General features: G+C 45.7%; 2 protein-coding genes across 2 annotated transcripts in view; both read right to left on the bottom strand.

Annotated features, from left to right (window-relative positions):
• Positions 1-18919, bottom strand: part of RPLP2 (ribosomal protein lateral stalk subunit P2) — a 483637-nt gene that overhangs the window by 108972 nt on the left and 355746 nt on the right. The gene's annotated exons all lie outside the window — the stretch shown is intronic.
• CRACR2B (calcium release activated channel regulator 2B) overlaps positions 1-18919 on the bottom strand; it is a 140236-nt gene that overhangs the window by 26063 nt on the left and 95254 nt on the right. The window contains exons 5-6 of the mRNA XM_073604824.1: positions 18362-18508; positions 3321-3411 (exon numbers count right to left, since the gene is read on the bottom strand). Of these exons, the coding sequence (XP_073460925.1) occupies positions 3321-3411; positions 18362-18508 (238 nt within the window). The remainder of the gene's footprint in view (positions 1-3320; positions 3412-18361; positions 18509-18919) is intronic.

Below are 18919 nucleotides of genomic sequence, written 5' to 3'. Positions count from 1 at the left end.
CTCCTGCATTTATGCTTACATCTTTTTAGAAAGCCGCTTTGCAAAAAAAAAAGTTTTTTTGTAGTTGGACTCAAGGTAAACAGCTAAGCACACTTAAAATACATATACATCAACGGTTTTACATGCTATAGATTTCTTATTGTTTTAAACCTATCTTGCGATACAGAAGCCCCTGCCAGACAGAACAGTCAGGTTGGAGACAACGTTTCTCTAAAACAGATACACCTTGGTCACCAACCTATCCCTAGCTTGTGATCAGACAGTGAAGGGGATCAGAACACTCATGATGTCATCGCTATTCTCGCTTGTCTTACAAGTCCAAATCATTGATTAACAATATTCTATAAAATAGAGATCTGACTGGATTGCACGGTTGTCTCACCCTCTCCCAGTCTAAAAGCTGTTGTGCAGTAGACTAGGACAAATTTATATCAGGACAGAATCATGTATATACACTGTATATGTTGCTCAATACTAATGAAATGAACTAAATGTAAACTTGTCATAATAAAGTATGGGAGCTATCACTGCAGGCCTCTGTCTAAAAGACTCAACTATGATTCTGAGACCCGGAATAAGTTTGCTGTAAATGAATGTCAAAAATAGTGTCAGAATTAATTTTCTCTAGATTTCTTTTTGGGTCTGAAAAGCAGACAGTTTTGAAGTCAAAGGACCAAAATGACAGACAGAGAACTGGCATTCTCAAATGGAGACGTCAGCAATGTCAGCCTCCAATATTGTCTAATGGCAGTTTCCCTTTAAACATAAGTTCATCTTTCCTTTCACTTTAAATAGTTTGTTTGGGCCCATCTGGCAGAAACCAACAATTTTCTTAGCGAATTGCTGAGGATACTGTTCATGCTGTATAAACTGTATGTAGCCGCTACATGCAGTATTCAGCACTGTGTTCAGGTAGCAGTACTGGGACTTCCTGTCTGCTGCCAGAGCAAAATGAAATTGAATACAAGGCTTCCCTTGAAGGGCTAACGTGTAGATTGTGACATCATCTGCTTCTCCATCTCAGCCAATCAGAGGAAGCCTTGTATTAGTTGATTAAAATACAAGGCTTCCTGTGAATGGCTTGGGCCAGCTTGGTCCAAGCAAACTGTTTAAATGAATAACGTACATATGAGTTGTGTTTTTTTTCTTTGCATGAAGTTCAGCTTAACTTTAGCATAGTTGCCAACAGTCCCGATTTTCCCAGGACAATCCCGATTTTGGGACCCTCGTCCCGATCAGAGGCTGTCCCGAATCGGGATATGCCCAGGCAAATCGGGAACGTTTGCATTTTACATTTTTTTGGCAAGCAGGCTTCAGCAAAATTGCGGCCTGTGCCGCCGCCGCTAGATCGCTCTCGTGTTCAGTGGAGAGAGGAAGGGGGCTCAATCCGTGCAGCCCCTCCCCTCTCCGCTGAACACACGGCGCCGGCGGCCGCTGTAATGGACATGTGCTGGGGCCTGGGGGGCGTTATGGGAGGGGAGGGTCTGCACTGAGGGGGGTCTGCTGAGGGCGTCTGCACTGATGGAGGGGGGTCTGCATTGATGGAGGGGGGTCTGCACTGAGGGGGTCTGCACTGATGGAGGGGGGTCTGCACTGAGGGAGTCTGCATTGATGGAGGGGGGTCTGCACTGAGGGAGTCTGCATTGATGGAGGGGGGTCTGCACTGAGGGAGCCTGCATTGATGGAGGGGGGTCTGCACTGAGGGAGTCTGCATTGATGGAGGAGGGTCTGCACTGAGGGAGTCTGCACTGACTCTGCTGGGGGCACCTGATGCAAGGACGGACACTGCTGGGGGCACCTGATGCAAGGACGGACTCTGCTGGGGGCACCTGATGCAAGGACGGACTCTGCTGGGGGCACCTGATGCAAGGACGGACTCTGCTGGGGGCACCTGATGCAAGGACGGACTCTGCTGGGGGCACCTGATGCAAGGACGGACTCTGCTGGGGGCACCTGATGCAAGGACGGACTCTGCTGGGGGCACCTGATGCAAGGACGGACTCTGCTGGGGGCACCTGATGCAAGGACGGACTCTGCTGGGGGCACCTGATGCAAGGACGGACTCTGCTGGGGGCACCTGATGCAAGGACGGACTCTGCTGGGGGCACCTGATGCAAGGACGGATTCTTTTTGGGGCACCTGATGCAAGGAAGGACTCTGCTGGGGGCACCTGATGCAAGGAAGGACTCTGCTGGGGGCACCTGATGCAAGGAAGGACTCTGCTGGGGGCACCTGATGCAAGGAAGGACTCTGCTGGGGGCACCTGATGCAAGGAAGGACTCTGCTGGGGGCACCTGATGCAAGGAAGGACTCTGCTGGGGGCACCTGATGCAAGGAAGGACTCTGCTGGGGGCACCTGATGCAAGGAAGGACTCTGCTGGGGGCACCTGATGCAAGGAAGGACTCTGCTGGTGGCACCTGATGCAAGGATGGACTCTGCTTGTGGCAGGCGACATGGCTAGTGACACGCTCAGGGATCCCAATGATTCGGCATTATGGGGAGTTGAATGATTTAATTTTATATTACAATGTAATAATAGAAATATTGCCCTTCAATCACCTTGACACCATAACAATCATGGTGCCGGGATGATTGAAGCGCTAACACCAGGTGTTTGGAGTATCTTTATCTGCTGATTGTTAAACTTTCTAGAATACACATATTTCTATTGTTGTGTAGGATCTGGGGCTGCTGTCCTTTCATTCCTCTCTCCCCCTTTCCCTCGCCATCCCTCATTCATCTCAGACTCTAACCACACCCCCTTTGAGCCATGCCCCATGTAGGCCACGCCCACTATTTCATGTAAACCACGCCCATTTTCACCGCGGCGTGCTTCGTCGCGCCTTGCTAGGTCACGCCTACAAACGCATGCCCCGCCCCCTAATTATACAGCTCCGCCTACAGCCGAAAAAGTGTCCCACATATTTTTTTTGCAATGTTAGCAACTATGCTTTAGTCATTGTTTCATCACATAGGTGCATACACTCTTGCTGTGGGGTTTAATAGTCAGTCTCACTCCACAGAAAACTAGGGTATGTCTACAAGTACAGCAGCCCATTTTACCTCTGTTCTCCAAGTCACTTATTTTACTACCTTGTTTGTAATGTTACCAGAACAAATAGAACCAGACAAATGTATTTGTCATCTTTGTCATCAGTATTTCTCATCTTTATTAGTTTGTAGATACTCAGAGGGACCCAGATCGTCAAAGTTATGGGGGCCCTCATATGGCTTATCCTACATTTCTTAGAGTGGATTGCATTGTTATTTTTAGGCCCCTATACAACAGTTTTGCCTGTGTAGCCTATATGTATCATACCTTCCTTTGTAGTCGCTCTCGCTCTATTTTGATCTGCTGCTCCATTTCTTCATATAGACTTCTCACCTCTCGTCCGTGATCTGTTTCTTTCCTGTATTACATAAAATTTGCAAGAGATGAAATGTAAAAAGACATGCATTGTGGAGAGAAGGTTGTTAAAAAAAAAAAAAAAAAAGTTGCTCCACATGCAGTAAAATGCACAACAAGCCATTAATAATAATTATTTCTGACTTTTAAAATACAGTTGTTATAGACAACTGCACGGCCAATTTTTATAAAGGCTTATGTTGACAAGCTTTTTTTTTTTTTTTTTTTTTTTTTTAGCATAACACAGGTTCTCTGTGCCCATACAAGTCTATAGAAATGCAAAACTTGCTTAAACAGGTAACTGGAAGGGGGTCAACAGCAGGTAAAAATGCACCTGTTATTGAATTCTGAATGATCTCAAAAGCATCTCAGACTCATGTCAAGCTGATGCCATTGAAACAAGCCCAAAGCTCTTCGACTGAGGTCCTTCGTAATGTAAATTATGGGACCGATGAATAAATATGTTCTTACCAAGAACCTGAGTTGTTGCTGCCCAATCACCAATCATATTTGAGCTTAAAGGGAAAAATTTGAAATTGACTGATGTGTATTGGTATTCGACAATTGATTGATAGGAGGCAGGGCTAAGCTCTTGGAGGGGTTAGGTGGACCTCTATATAGAGCCTCAGCCTGGAAATCCATGTGTCTCCTTCCTGCAAATGTCCCAGCAGGAAGAGAGGCAGCAGCCAAGTTTCCGCAGTAACAGTTGGCATTTGAAATATACAGTACTTCACTTTTTCCATATAACAGAAAAAGTGTCCTGGGAACGTCCAGGAAAGTGTATTCTGGGTATGCCGGCACCTATGTTGACGGATATGGTGTAGAAACTGCAGTTATAAGAACAGGTTCTTTATACTTTGCAGACAACTGTTTTAGAGGTTCATAATAACATTCCTCCTAAGTAGGGATGAGCACGATGTTCATCCGTTCGCCGAACAGCGTACAATATGCGGGGTTCGCGGCAAATTCAAAAGCGGCGAAATGCCGTTAAAGTCTATGGGACACTGACATGAAATACCAAGTGCTCATTTTAAAGGCTTATATGCAAGTTATTCCCATAAAAAGTGTTTGGGGACCTGGGTCCTGCCCCAGGGGACATGTATCAATGCAAACATTTTTTGTAAAAACTGCCATTTTTTCGGGAGCAGTGATTTTAATAACGCTTAAAGTGAAACAATGAAAATGAAATATTCCTTTAAATATCAGGCCTGGGTGGTCTCCTTAGTCTGCCTGTAAAATAGCAATTTTTTTCAGCGTTTATAACAGTACCACAGCAAAATGACATTTCTAAAAATGGAAAAAAAGTAATTTAAAACTGCTTGCAGCTGTAATGTATTGTCGGGTCCTGGCAATATAGATAAAAATCATTGAAAAAAAAAAAAATACGGCATGGGTCCCCCACCCCCATATTACCAGGCCCTTTGGGTCTGGTACGGATATTAAGGGGAACCCCGCACTCAAATTAAAAAAAGAAAAATGGCATGGGGGTCCCCCCAAAATCCACACCAGGCCCTTCCGGTCTGTTATAGATATTAAGGGGAACCCTGCGCCAAAATGTATAAAAAAAAAAAAAAAAAAAAAAAAAAAATGGTGTAGGGGTCCCTCCTAAAATCCATACCAGACCCTTATCCGAGCACGCAACCTGGCAAACCGCAGGAAAAGGGGGGGGGTGAGAGCGCCCCCCTCCTGAACCGTACCAGGCCACATGCCCTCAACATGGGGAGGATGCTTTGGGGTCCCCCCCAAAACACCTTGTACCCATGTTGATGGGGACAAGGGCCTCATCCCCACAACTCTTGCCCGGCAGTTGTAGGGGTCTGCAGGCGGGGGGCTTATCAGAATCTGGAAACCCCCTTTAACAAGGGGACCCCCAGATCCCGGCCCCACCCCAATGGGTATCGGGTACATTGTATCCCTACACATTCACCAAAAAAAGTGCCAAACAATGACAGTAGACAATTTGGGACAAGGTGAGAGCGGGGCCACCCGGTGACGTAAACGAGTGACCCCGCCCCCTCTGATGTTATGTGATGTCACGTAATGTCAGAAGGGGGCAGGGTCACCCATTTAAGTCACCGGCCCCACCCTCAGCTATATAGCAGCTGTCATCACAAAGAGGCTTCAGTCAGCAGGAGCCTCCCATGGAGGCGGAGTTTTTTCCGTTTTGTTTTTTTTATCTGGTTGTCAGACGCTGTGATCGAAGATGAATGGACATCGCAGGACACATCGCAGGAAAAAACTCTGCCTCCATGGGAGGCTCCCGCTGACTGAAGCCTCTTTGTGATGACAGCTGCTATATAGCTGAGGGTGGGGCCGGTGATGTAAACGGGTGACCCTGCCCACTCGGGGTCACTCGTTTATGTCACCGGGTGGCCCCACTCTCAGCTATATAGGCAGAGTTTTTTCTGTTTTTTTTTATCGGGTCAGCAGACACTGTGATCGAAGATAAATGGACATCGCAGGACACTTTTTTTTTTTTTTAAATAAAAGACTTGTCCCAAATTGTCTGTCATTTTTAACATTTTGACACTTTTTTTGGTGAATGTGTAGGGGTACAATGTACCCGATACCCATTCACATGGGGGAGCCGGGATCTGGGGGTCCCCTTGTTAAAGGGGCTTCCAGATTCCGATAGGCCCCCTACCCACAGACGCTCATAACCACAGGGCAAGGGTTGTGGGGATGAGGCCCTTGTCCCCATCAACAGTTTTGAATGACCTTTTTTTTCAATTTAGAAATGTCTTTTTGCTGTGGTATTGTTATAAACACAAGAAAAAATTCGCTACTTTACAGGCATACTAAGGACACCCCCCCAGGCACGATATTTAAAGAAATATTTCATTTTTATTGTTTCACTTTAAGCATTATTAAAATCACTACAAAACGTCCATTTTTAAAACTTTTTTTTTGCATTGCTACATGTCCCCTGGGACAGGACCTGGGTCCCCAAACACTTCCATATAAGCCTTTAAAATTAGCACCCTTGATTGATGTTCGTGTCTCATAGACTTTAAGGGTGTTCGAGTGTTCGTATAAATTTTTTGCCTGTTCGCAAGTTCTGGTGCAAACTGAACCGGGGGGTGTTCGGCTCATTCCTACTCCTAAGCAGTTGTGTCCAACCAGTTAAATAAGCCTTTTTTTTTGCACAGGACAATGTCATAATTGGGCAAGGCTGACTCATGAGTTACAAAATAATTTCTGCATTGTATGTTGGTAAACGGTTTATAAGCTACTTTTTCTTTATTCAGTGATTCAAAACTGTGCGAGTGTGGTCACTACTTCTCATTAGCATGTAACATCTAAGATGGCCAGAAGTTGAAGCAAAAATAACCCACTCCTATGAACTGCATCCCATGCTGCTTCTAATCTGTCACAAGTTTACAATGTTGTAGGTTGGCACAGACACATCTTGGATTCCACTAATCCTTAGTGCTGTTCAAGTGGGTAAGGTATGGGCAACAAATAATTCTGGAGGTCTGGTTTCATAGTTCAGTTTCTAGTTTCAGAAACCAGGAAAAAGGTTAACGAATTGCATGCAAAAAAAAAAAAAAAAAATTGTTTGCCATTAGAAACCTTTTGTTTATCTGGACTGCTTGAAAAGGATAATTAAACCCAAGAACAAAAATGGATATGATGAAGCTTACAGTCCTTAGATGTGGTGTCTGCACTGTTATTTTTTTTTTATGCCCAGTACTTTTTAAGCAAATACAGAAAATTCCTGTTGATCTTGTCAGAAATGCAGTGTCCTTGTCACTCCCTGTGAGCTACACCAAAATCTATTATAGCCAGGGGCTGGCTATTGTGCCTGCAATTCAGAGACATTATGCAGTGCTGTTAATGTGGAGCGGTCTCCCTCTGATGTTGGCTTGGACGCCATATGTCATTTCCTGACAGACAGAAATTAGAGCAGAGCAAAGCATCGTGGGATGTGTAGTGCAAAGGGCTGGGGTTTTAATTCCAGCAGGACTGGCCTGAACTACATCCATCAGATCCATCAGGAAAGAAGAGACTGCTGGGAGAGGGTATAAAAAGGATGGCTTAGGGCCTAGGTCGCTCTTGGGATGTTGGCCTGGATCTGCCAGCAGAAGTTCTTTGCCAGTGTGAGCTGCGGCCTGCATAGACGGGAGCCATACAGCTGCATCAAGAGAGACATCTGTGGACAGCATCTCTTCCTAGCTGCAGTGGTCTGGAGGTTGATCCAGATTCTTCAGCTTTATCTGCACTTCAGATGCGTGTAGGCCATTGCGTGGTGTGATTGGGGGATCGGACGCCATTCCCTGAGCCAGGCCCCACAGGGAGAGCCTGAAAACATCACCCTCATTATCGCCAGCAAATTCTGTGGTGAGCGGACATCTGCCCATTTGAACCCATAAACACTGCATTTAGACATCACTGTCTTTGCCTGCATTTCTGACACTTGTAGTCCCACAGGAAGCACATTCCTTATTACCCACAGACACTATATGCAGACAACTGTGCTTCGCTCACATCCCTATCCTCTGTGACCCTATTGGATACAATATTATTGAAGCTATATACATGGTGACCAGGTGCTTGTAAGTTAAACAAGGGAAATTTGCAAGAAGTTGATTACACAACAACTTAATTTGCTCTGTTCAACCACCCAAAGAATAATTTCCTTCATCATACTTGAGTGCTAGTTGAAGAATTTCGCCAGATTTCACAGAGTGATCATTAACCCCTTTTTGTGCTTTCCTCATCTTACTAAGAGACTCGGAAGTGTTTCCAGTGTGCAGTGTTCACAGAAGGAAGGAAATACGGGACTTCTTTCAGAACTTTTGAAAGTGTTGCAGAAGTTACTTCTCAACCAGAAGGCAGGAAATTTTCAGGAGTCTCAGTGAAGGAGCCATCTGGGAACCCCAAGAAGAAACTGAGCTTCAAGATGGATAAAAGAAGGAAGGTTAAGAAGAGACGCCAGAAGAAAGGCATGGGGTTGACAATTTCGTCACCCTCGCAGTCCAGTAACCCATCACCGGGTTTGGGACACGGGCACAGGAGGTCAATGTCGTCACTCAGGGCCATTGTTGAGTCTTCTCAGCGTAAGACCAAGAAAGATCACAAGAAAGATCACAGGAAACTCTTTACTGAAACAGAGTTTACAAGAAAGGTTAGTGGAGCCATCTCCAATTGTATCTGTACAGGTAGAGGGTATCTACACTAGGGCCATGTTGGATACTGGGGTGCAGGTCATGCTCCTATACAGAGGCTTTCATGACAAGTACCTGAAACACATTCCTCTACGCAAGCTAGAGATCTGGGGAATCAGAACTGCCAAATGCCCGTATGATGGGCATATTCCCATCCAGGTAGCGTTTGGGCCTGTAGCTGCTGGAAAAGAAGAAGCATTCAATACACTAGCAGTAGTGTGCCCCAGGCCACCCAGAGCAGAACAGAATTCCATACTGATCAGGATAAACACTGACTTGGTGAGGAGGCTGTTGTCATCTGTACTGGGAGAAGATGGCTCCATTCCAAATAAGATTCACCCCAAGTTGCTTCAGGCCTGACGACGTGCAGCCAAAGAGCAGAGCGCCCCTGCTGAGGGGGTAGGCCGTCTGTGGAAGCTGGAAAAAAGGGAGAGAGTGCTGCAGCCTGGAGAAGTTGCTTGCCTGAGGCTACAGTCAAGTTGACATGGGACCAACCCGGCCCCTTGATTGTGTTAAAGACAGATGACCAGGCCCAAGCTGCTGGGATTGTGATGGTCCCCAAGTTAGTTCCTACTAAGGATCTGTCCTGAACTGGGAAGAAAGTCCCAATCAGTCTTTGAAATGTCACAGATAATCCAATTACCTTAGAGGCACGTATGCTGGTGAGACCAGTGATTGCAGCCACCCCTGTGCTTCCTGAGGAGGCTGCTGGGAAAGAAGATGGTCAGAAGATGCGGAAGGAAATCCAGCATTGTACTGAAGCTTTACCTCTGGCATGGCAGCGAAGAATGAAGTTGCAGCTGGCTAGGTGGGAGAAGATTTTCTCTAAGGATTATTTCGATGTGGGATGTGCCAAAAGTGCTCAGCATAAAATCCAGTTGCAGGAAGACAAACCCTTTCGAGAGCGAGCCAGGAGAATACTTCTCAGCAACCTAGAAGACCTTCGGGAACAGTTGGCCGAGTTGAAGGGGTCCAGGGTCATTCAACTGTCCAGAAGCCGTACGCCTCTATTGTGGTGCAAAAGAAGAATGGGTCATTGCACATGCACATCGACTACCGGACTCTGAATTGACATACTGTTCCTGATTAGTACACGATCCCTCGCATTGAAGATGCCCTACAGTGTCTTACCAGAGCTAAATGGTTCAGTGTACTCGACGAGTGGGTACTACCAGATCCCCATGCACTGGGAAGACAGAAAGAAGACTGCGTTCATTTGCCCCTTGGGATTCTATGAGTATAATCAGATGCCTCAAGGATTGTCGGGGGCCCCAGCAACCTTCCAGCGTTTGATGGAAAGAACAGTAGGAGACATGAATCTAATAAAAGTACTTGTGTACCTAGACGACATCATTGTGTTCGGGAAGACTTTAGAAGAGCATGAAGCCCAGTTGGAAAAGGTCTTTGTATGGCTACATAAAGAGGGGTTGAAGCAGTCGTTGGAGAAGTGCCAGTTCTATAGAACTTCTGTTACATACTTGGATCATGTTGTCTCTGCTGGAGGAGTAGCCACGGACCCAAAGAAGTTGGAGGCCATCAGAACATGGCCTAGGCCAAGGACTGTAACTGAATTGAGATCCTTCCTGGGAAAATAATAAATAATAATAATTCTGCTCTTACTATCGGAGGTTTGTGACAAACTTTGCCAGGATTGCTCGGCCTCTTAATGACCTGCTGCGGGTGGCCATGGGAGAGGGAGAGGATGAGCCTATGGTGAAGTCTGGTTGTTGCAGGACGGGAGAATCAGTGCAAGATCAATGGACTTTCCAAAGTGAAGAGGCGTTCTGACATCTGAAGAAGAGTCTCACTGAAGCTCCGGTGTTGGTCTATGCTGACCCTACCAAGCCCTATGAACTTCATGTAGATGCCAGTAGAGATGGGCTGGGGGGAATTCTCTATCAAGATCAAGACAGTGGTCTCAGACCAGTGGCTTATGTGAGTTGCAGTCTCACCCCATCAGAGAAAAATTATCCTGTTCACAAACTGAAGTTTCTGGCTCTGAAATGGGCCGTGGTGGACAAGTTGAAGGATTACCTGTATGGAGCTGCGTTTGTGGTGAAGATGGATAATAATCCTTTGACCTATCTCCTAACTTCTGCCAAATTGGATGAGACAGGACATAGGTAGCTGGCTGCAGAAGGTGTACGGGCCTTGTGTCAAGGCATGGCCTGGCGGTTGAAAGGAAGTGTTTTATGAGTCTATAGAAGTTCATCGCTCTGGAATACCCAAATGTTATTGTGGGCTGAAGCAAGTACGAGGTGAGGACCTTCCTCGGTGGTTCAAAAGAGACTTGAGAAAGGATCAGGATCAGCAGTGCCATCTGGCTATCCAAGCCCTGAGCAAGAAGGATCCAAACTTGTTAATGAAGAGCTCTGTGACTTGAGCGAAGATTCTACATCGGAATGCAATAGATTGCAGCTGAGTGATGAAGTACTGTATAAAGTGAGGTCCCTCTGAGGATATGGAGGAAAAATGGCAGCTATTCCTTCCTGAGAAACACCGTGCAACAATCTTGATAGCTTTGCATGGTGACTATGCATATTTAGGAACAGAAAGAACTTTTCATTTAGTCAGAGATAAGATTCACGGGCCAACACGAGAGGAGAGGTAAAGAGTTATTATCACTCCCGATTAGCATGCATCCGGCGCAAGACCTTACCAGTTCGGGCTGCTCCCATGGGACACTTGCAGAGCCAAGAGCTTCTGGAGTCGGTTTGCATTGACTTCCTGTGCCTGAAACAGGTGGAAGATGTAATGTCCTGGTGGTGACCGACCATTTCACCCGTTATACACAGGCCTATCCCACTAAAGATCAGCAGGTGACCACAGTGGCCAAAGTTCTCGTTGAGAAGTTTTTCGTGCATTATGGACTGCCTGTTCGAATCCACTCTGACCAAGGCTGAGACTTTGAGAGCAGGTTAGTCAATCGGCTGTGTACCTTGTTAGGTATAAAAGAAGTCTCAGACCACACCCTATCACCCGCAAGGAGATCCTCCCCCCGAGAGATTTAATAGAACTTTGTTGAATATGCTGGGGACCCTGGCCACCGAGAAGAAACAGCATTGGGGAAATCACAATGCAGCTGTGGTCCATGGTTATAATAGCACTGTAAGTTAAGCCACTGGCTATTCCCCCTACCGACTCATGTTCAGAAGAGAAGCTTGCCTTCCTATTGATATAGCCGTCAAAACCTCTGTTGACAACACTTCCTTGACCTTTCATAGGGGTTATGTCGAAAGGCTACAAGAAAATGCAGCAAGCATAAGAGAAAGCCATGGAACATGCCTCGGCCAGAGAACTAAGGTAGAAAAAGAATTTTGATTTAAAAGCGAGAGTGCAGGATTTACAGCCTGGAGATTGTGTGCTGAAAAAAAACTTGGGGGTACCAGGAAAGCATAAGCTGGCTGACCATTGGCGATCACAACCTTACGCCATTTGTAAACAGCTTCCTGGGTTGCCGGTCTATCAAATCAGATCTGAGGGAACACAAGTACCCTTGAAGATGTGGCATCAATATCACGTGCTTCCATTATCTGATGCTGTCAGGGTGCCTCAAGTGCCCCCTTCGCCTCCTCCAAAATCAACCCCATCCAGGACCCGTTCACACTCCTGCTCCCACTCTAACACAATAGGAAGAGGAAGATGGTGAGCATGAAGAAACAGTGCCTTACTGGCTGTGGCCTACAGAAACAGATGCAAGGCCCAGTGATGTGTCTAGAGGAAGAGAGCGGACTGGAGCAATAAAAGAAGTTTACCTAGTCTGAAGGTTGAGATCTTACCACCATTTTGGGAAATTGACCGGATCAAGGTTGAAAGGAGTCAAATTGCCCTTCATAGACTGAAAGTAGGGAATGTCACATACCTATCCCTGAGGTCACTGAGATTTATCTACCTCTTCCACAACCTGGCCCTGAATTTGCAGTTACGGATTTTCCTCTGGAATCACGCAGCCACGCCCGAGCCAGGAGCCCAGCAGGAAATTCTATCCCAACACCTATAGAACATTCCCCCATTCGGCTGAGGCGAAGTATACATGCTCCAAAGAGACTCACTAAGGCCCCTTTTACACTGGGGCAGTGGGTGCGTCGGTGGTAAAATGATGCTAGCAGGACTTTTTTTTAATCGCCCAGCCAGCGCACCGCTTCAGTGTGAAAGCCCTCAGGGCTCTCACATTGGAGAGACAACAGAGGCTCTTTCAGGGCACTTTGCAGGCTCTATTTTTAGCGCTGTAGCACCTGCAAAGCTCCCCAGTGTGAAAGTCTTATGATGTTTTAGGAGAAAACTCTGATAAGCCGATTCCTACTAATCGAGGACAAGCTTCCCCGCCTCAACCCCCTACTGTCAGTTGGGTAGGGGGAGACTCTGTTCTGACCTCTAACACCAATGGGTGGGACACGGCAATTGCCCTGGCCTGTCAGAAAACGGATTTTAAATTGACTGAAAGTGTATATAAATGGTTCCAGCAAAATCCAGATGTGTGTCAATATTTGCTGAGTTTAGGTTGTGGTTAATGTTATTCTGCACTTGTTAATACCTCTTTCTATTCATTAATGTTTGACTAGTTTAATATCTCCACCTCTTAGGGACCAAAGCGTTCAAGTGGGGGGAGAATGTAGCCAGGAGCTGGCTATTGTGCCTACAATTCAGACACATTAAGCAGCGCTGTTAATGTGGAGCGGTCTCCCTCTAGTCTTGGCTTGGACTCCATATATCATTTCCTGACAGACTAAATTAGTGCAGAGCAAAGCATCGTGGGATGTGTAGTGCAGAGGGCTGGGGTTTTAATTCCAGCAGGACTGGCCTAAACTACAAACACCAGATTGCTGAGGAGGAAAGAACAGACTGCTGGGAGAGGTTATAAAAAGGCTGGCTTAGGCCTAGATCGCTCTCAAGACGTCAGCCTGGATCTGCCAGCAGGAGTTCTGTGCCAATGTGTGCCAGCCATACAGCTGCATCCAGAGGGACATCTGTGGACAGCATTGCTTCTGAGCTGCAGCGGTCTGGAGGTTGATCCAGATTCTTCAGCATTACCTGCACTTCAGATCTGTGTAGGCCGTGGTGTGATCAGGGGATCAGATGCCATTCCTTGAGCTAGGCCTCAGAGAGAGAGCCTGAAAACATCCTCATCATCTGCATCATTGCCAGCAATTTCTTTGGTGATCGGTGAGGAGGCACCTGCCCATTTGAACCCATAAACACTGCATATAGACATCATTGTCTTTGCCTGCATTTCTGACACTTGTAGTCTTACAGGAAGCACATTCTTTATTACCCACAGACACTATATACAGACAACTGTGCTTCGCTCACATTCCTGTCCTCTGTGACCCTATTGGATACAATATTAATGAAGCTATATATATGGTGACCAGGTTCTTGTAGGTTAAACAGGGTAAGTTTGCAATTACAAGGGGTTGATTACACAACAGCTAAATTTGCTCTGTTCCACCATCCAAGGAAAAATTTCCTTAGTCATACTTGAGTGCTAGCTGAAGAATTTGCCGGATTCCACGAAGTGATCATTAAGCCCTTTTTGTTCTTTCCTCACCTTACTAAGAAACTAATATTATCTAGCACAAGGGGCCTGCTCACATTTCTCCGGAGTTTTGTTTAAAGGAGCCTGTCATTCTAAATACAACGGAATTTGCGCAATGTTTGTTGGTAGATGTTAAATGCCTGTGGGCTTAGGAGATAGAGGGGAGTGGTTTGACATAGTCCTGTTAAGTGTCAGTCCACTGCTTCTCTGCTGCCTGTTCACATAGGCTTCAAGGATTTAAAGGGATTGCATATGTACTGTGTTTCTTTGCATTTCATTTGTGTTACCAAGTAGAGGTCTTTAGATTATACAATCACATAGCATACTAGTGATTTATTATTTCAAACAAATTGCCTTTATGACGTACAATCTTATGTTATATCTTTCTATGTGCCACTTTTTCCTCAGTAAAACAAATCTAAACCGTTTCACTGACATTGTGCAAGTTCATTATTTTGGTGATAGTTGATTTAAAAAAATGGCTGAACCCAGGGTTTCAGAGGACTTGCAGAATTGGGGGAACCAGTGGGGTACAGATCAGCTGCCCTCACGAGGGTAGCGCTACACTATCTACCTTATTAGCCATCTTCTGGAAACTACCAATTGACCTGCCCTCCATGTAAGGAAGATGAAGAGATATGGACATTTTTGTAGTACATAACAGTAGAGCAGTTTAGGTGGCAACTAGGGATGAGCTTCGAGTTCGAGTCGAACTCATGTTCGACTCGAACATTGGCTGTTCGCAAGTTCACCGAACAGCGAACAATTTGGGGTGTTCGCGGCAAATTCGAATGCCGCGGAACACCCTTTAAAAGTCTATGGGAGAAATCAAAAGTGCTAATTTTAAAGGCTAATATGCAAGTTATTGTCATAAAAAGTGTTTGGGGACCTGGGTCCTGCCCCAGGGGACATGGATCAATGCAAAAAAAAGTTTTAAAAACGGCCGTTTTTTCAGGAGCAGTGATTTTAATAATACTTAAAGTCAATCAATAAAAGTGTAATATCCCTTTAAATTTCGTACCTGGGGGGTGTCTATAGTGTGCCTGTAAAGGGGCGCATGTTTCCCGTGTTTAGAACAGTCTGACAGCAAAATGACATTTTGAAGGAAAAAACTCATTTAAAACTACCCGCGGCTATTGCATTGCCGACAATACACATAGAAGTTCATTGATAAAAACGGCATGGGAATTCCCCAAAGGGGAACCCCGAACCAAAATTAAAAAAAAAAAAATGACGTGGGGGTCCCCCTAAATTCCATACCAGGCCCTTCAGGTCTGGTATGGATATTAAGGGGAACCCCGGCCAAAATTTAAAAAAAAAAATGACGTGGGGTTCCCCCTAAATTCCATACCAGACCCTTCAGGTCTGGTATGGATTTTAAGGGGAACCCCGCGCCAAAAAAAAAAAAAAAAAAACGGCGTGGGGTCCCCCCAAAAATCCATACCAGACCCTTATCCGAGCACGCAACCTGGCAGGCCGCAGGAAAAGAGGGGGGGACAAGAGTGCGGCCCCCCCTCCCTCCTGAACCGTACCAGGCCACATGCCCTCAACATTGGGAGGGTGCTTTGGGGTAGCCCCCCAAAACACCTTGTCCCCATGTTGATGAGGACAAGGGCCTCATCCCCACAACCCTGGCCGGTGGTTGTGGGGGTCTGCGGGCGGGGGGCTTATCGGAATCTGGAAGCCCCCTTTAACAAGGTGACCCCCAGATCCCGGCCCCCCCCCTGTGTGAAATGGTAAGGGGGTACATAAGTACCCCTACCATTTCACGAAAAAAGTGTCAAAAATGTTAAAAATGACAAGAGACAGTTTTTGACAATTCCTTTATTTAAATGCTTCTTCTTTCTTCTATCTTCCTTCATCTTCTGGTTCTTCTGGCTCTTCTGGTTCTTCTGGTTCTTCCTCCGGCGTTCTCGTCCAGCATCTCCTCCGCGGCGTCTTCTGTCTTCTTCTCCTCGGGCCGCTCCGCACCCATGGCATGGGGGGGAGGCTCCCGCTCTTCTCTTCTTCTCTTCTTCTTTTCTTCTTTTCTTCTCTTCTTCTCTTCTTCTTCATTTTCTTCTCCGGGCCGCTCCGCAATCCATGCTGGCATGGAGGGAGGCTCCCGCTGTGTGACGGCGCTCCTCGTCTGACAGTTCTTAAATAACGGGGGGGCGGGGCCACCCGGTGACCCCGCCCCCCTCTGACGCACGGTGACTTGACGGGACTTCCCTGTGGCATTCCCCGTGACGTCACAGGGAAGTCCCGTCAAGTCACCGTGCGTCAGAGGGGGGCGGGGTCACCGGGTGGCCCCGCCCCCCCCGTTATTTAAGAACTGTCAGACGAGGAGCGCCGTCACACAGCGGGAGCCTCCCTCCATGCCAGCATGGATTGCGGAGCGGCCCGGAGAAGAAAATGAAGAAGAAGAGAAGAAGAGAAGAAAAGAAGAAAAGAAGAAGAAGAGAAGAGCGGGAGCCTCCCCCCCATGCCATGGGTGCGGAGCGGCCCGAGGAGAAGAAGACAGAAGACGCCGCGGAGGAGATGCTGGACGAGAACGCCGGAGGAAGAACCAGAAGAACCAGAAGAGCCAGAAGAACCAGAAGATGAAGGAAGAAAGAAGAAGCATTTAAATAAAGGAATTGTCAAAAACTGTCTCTTGTCATTTTTAACATTTTTGACACTTTTTTCGTGAAATGGTAGGGGTACTTATGTACCCCCTTACCATTTCACACAGGGGGGGGGCCGGGATCTGGGGGTCACCTTGTTAAAGGGGGCTTCCAGATTCCGATAAGCCCCCCGCCCGCAGACCCCCACAACCACCGGCCAGGGTTGTGGGGATGAGGCCCTTGTCCTCATCAACATGGGGACAAGGTGTTTTGGGGGGCTACCCCAAAGCACCCTCCCAATGTTGAGGGCATGTGGCCTGGTACGGTTCAGGAGGGAGGGGGGGCCGCAATCTTGTCCCCCCCTCTTTTCCTGCGGCCTGCCAGGTTGCGTGCTCGGATAAGGGTCTGGTATGGATTTTTGGGGGGACCCCACGCCGTTTTTTTTTTTTTTTTTGGCGCGGGGTTCCCCTTAAAATCCATACCAGACCTGAAGGGTCTGGTATGGAATTTAGGGGGAACCCCACGTCATTTTTTTTTTTAAATTTTGGCCGGGGTTCCCCTTAATATCCATACCAGACCTGAAGGGCCTGGTATGGAATTTAGGGGGACCCCCACGTCATTTTTTTTTTTTAATTTTGGTTCGGGGTTCCCCTTTGGGGAATTCCCATGCCGTTTTTATCAATGAACTTCTATGTGTATTGTCGGCAATGCAATAGCCGCGGGTAGTTTTAAATGAGTTTTTTCCTTCAAAATGTCATTTTGCTGTCAGACTGTTCTAAACACAGGAAACATGCGCCCCTTTACAGGCACCCTATAGACACCCCCCAGGTACGAAATTTAAAGGGATATTACACTTTTATTGTTTGACTTTAAGCATTATTAAAATCACTGCTCCTGAAAAAACGGACGTTTTTAAAACTTTTTTTTGCATTGATCCATGTCCCCTGGGGCAGGACCCAGGTCCCCAAACACTTTTTATGACAATAACTTGCATATAAGCCTTGAAAATTAGCACTTTTGATTATTCATGTTCGTGTCCCATAGACTTTAACGGTGTTCGCATGTTCGAACGAACTTTTTTCCTGTTCGCATGTTCTGGTGCGAACCGAACAGGGGGGTGTTCGGCTCATCCCTAGTGGCAACCATAGTCCCCTCCATAGATAAAATGGATGTGACGTAGACATCCAGGTACAGGAAGTGTTATCTGCAGGATTACCAGGTAAAATTAAAGCAAAAGAAGCTTAAAGAAAAAAAGAATTAAAAAAAAGAAAAACCAATGTAGCCACCTCACAAAAGCACTAGTAATCTTTAATATAATACATTTTTAGTTTTGGGTTTAGATACACTTTAAATTACATTCATTTAATCCAATAAAACATTTCTCACAGTTCAGAATGTGTTTGACAATTATGCTTCTGAAACATCTCTAATATTGAGCATAATACAATAAATTTAAATTTACTGGCTTTAAATCTGTTTCTAAACTAATCAAAATCTGATCCCCCAGATCTCATTAGCCCCGAAAAAAAAAATATTATAGGACCAATTCACATTTATAAACATAATATTCATAGTAAGATCTATTAAACAAGACCTGGGAGTTTTGGTCTTGATTTTTATATAATGCACAAATTAAGTAGACAGTTCAGTTCAGAACTAACTCACCTTTTTAAAGCTTGTTCCAAAGTCTCTTTTTCATGATGCACGTCCCGGATATGAGTAGAAACACGGAAGAGAAAATCCTCAAAGTTTGCTAGCAGCTCTGGGCGCTCCTTGCGTAAACGGTTCCACAGTTCTCTGAGCTCCCGATGTCTTGTGGAAGAATAAAAGCACGTTTTGTTTTATCAGATAAAGGTGGGTACTGTGTTTATCATGTGCAAATGAAATAATATGGGTGCTACCAGCCTAAGGACAATTAGGAGGAAAGCAGAGTTGATGAAGCCAAAAAAAACTTGGCACATACAGAGGCAGTTACATACCCAACTCCTGTTCTCGATAAAGCTGTATGTATTATAGCAAAGTATAAAATATATATATACACACACATATATATATTATATATATATATATATATATATATATATATATATATATATATATATATATATATATATATATATATATATATATATATATATATATATATATATATATATCACACACAGTATCTAACAAAAGTGAGTACACCCCTCACACTTTTGAAAATATTATTTTAATATATCT

This window comes from Aquarana catesbeiana, linkage group LG11, assembly GCF_042186555.1.
Source record: "Aquarana catesbeiana isolate 2022-GZ linkage group LG11, ASM4218655v1, whole genome shotgun sequence".
Lineage (NCBI taxonomy): Eukaryota > Metazoa > Chordata > Amphibia > Anura > Ranidae > Aquarana > Aquarana catesbeiana.
Note: the sequence above shows the minus strand (reverse complement) of the source record. Positions and strands in the feature narration are given on the sequence as shown.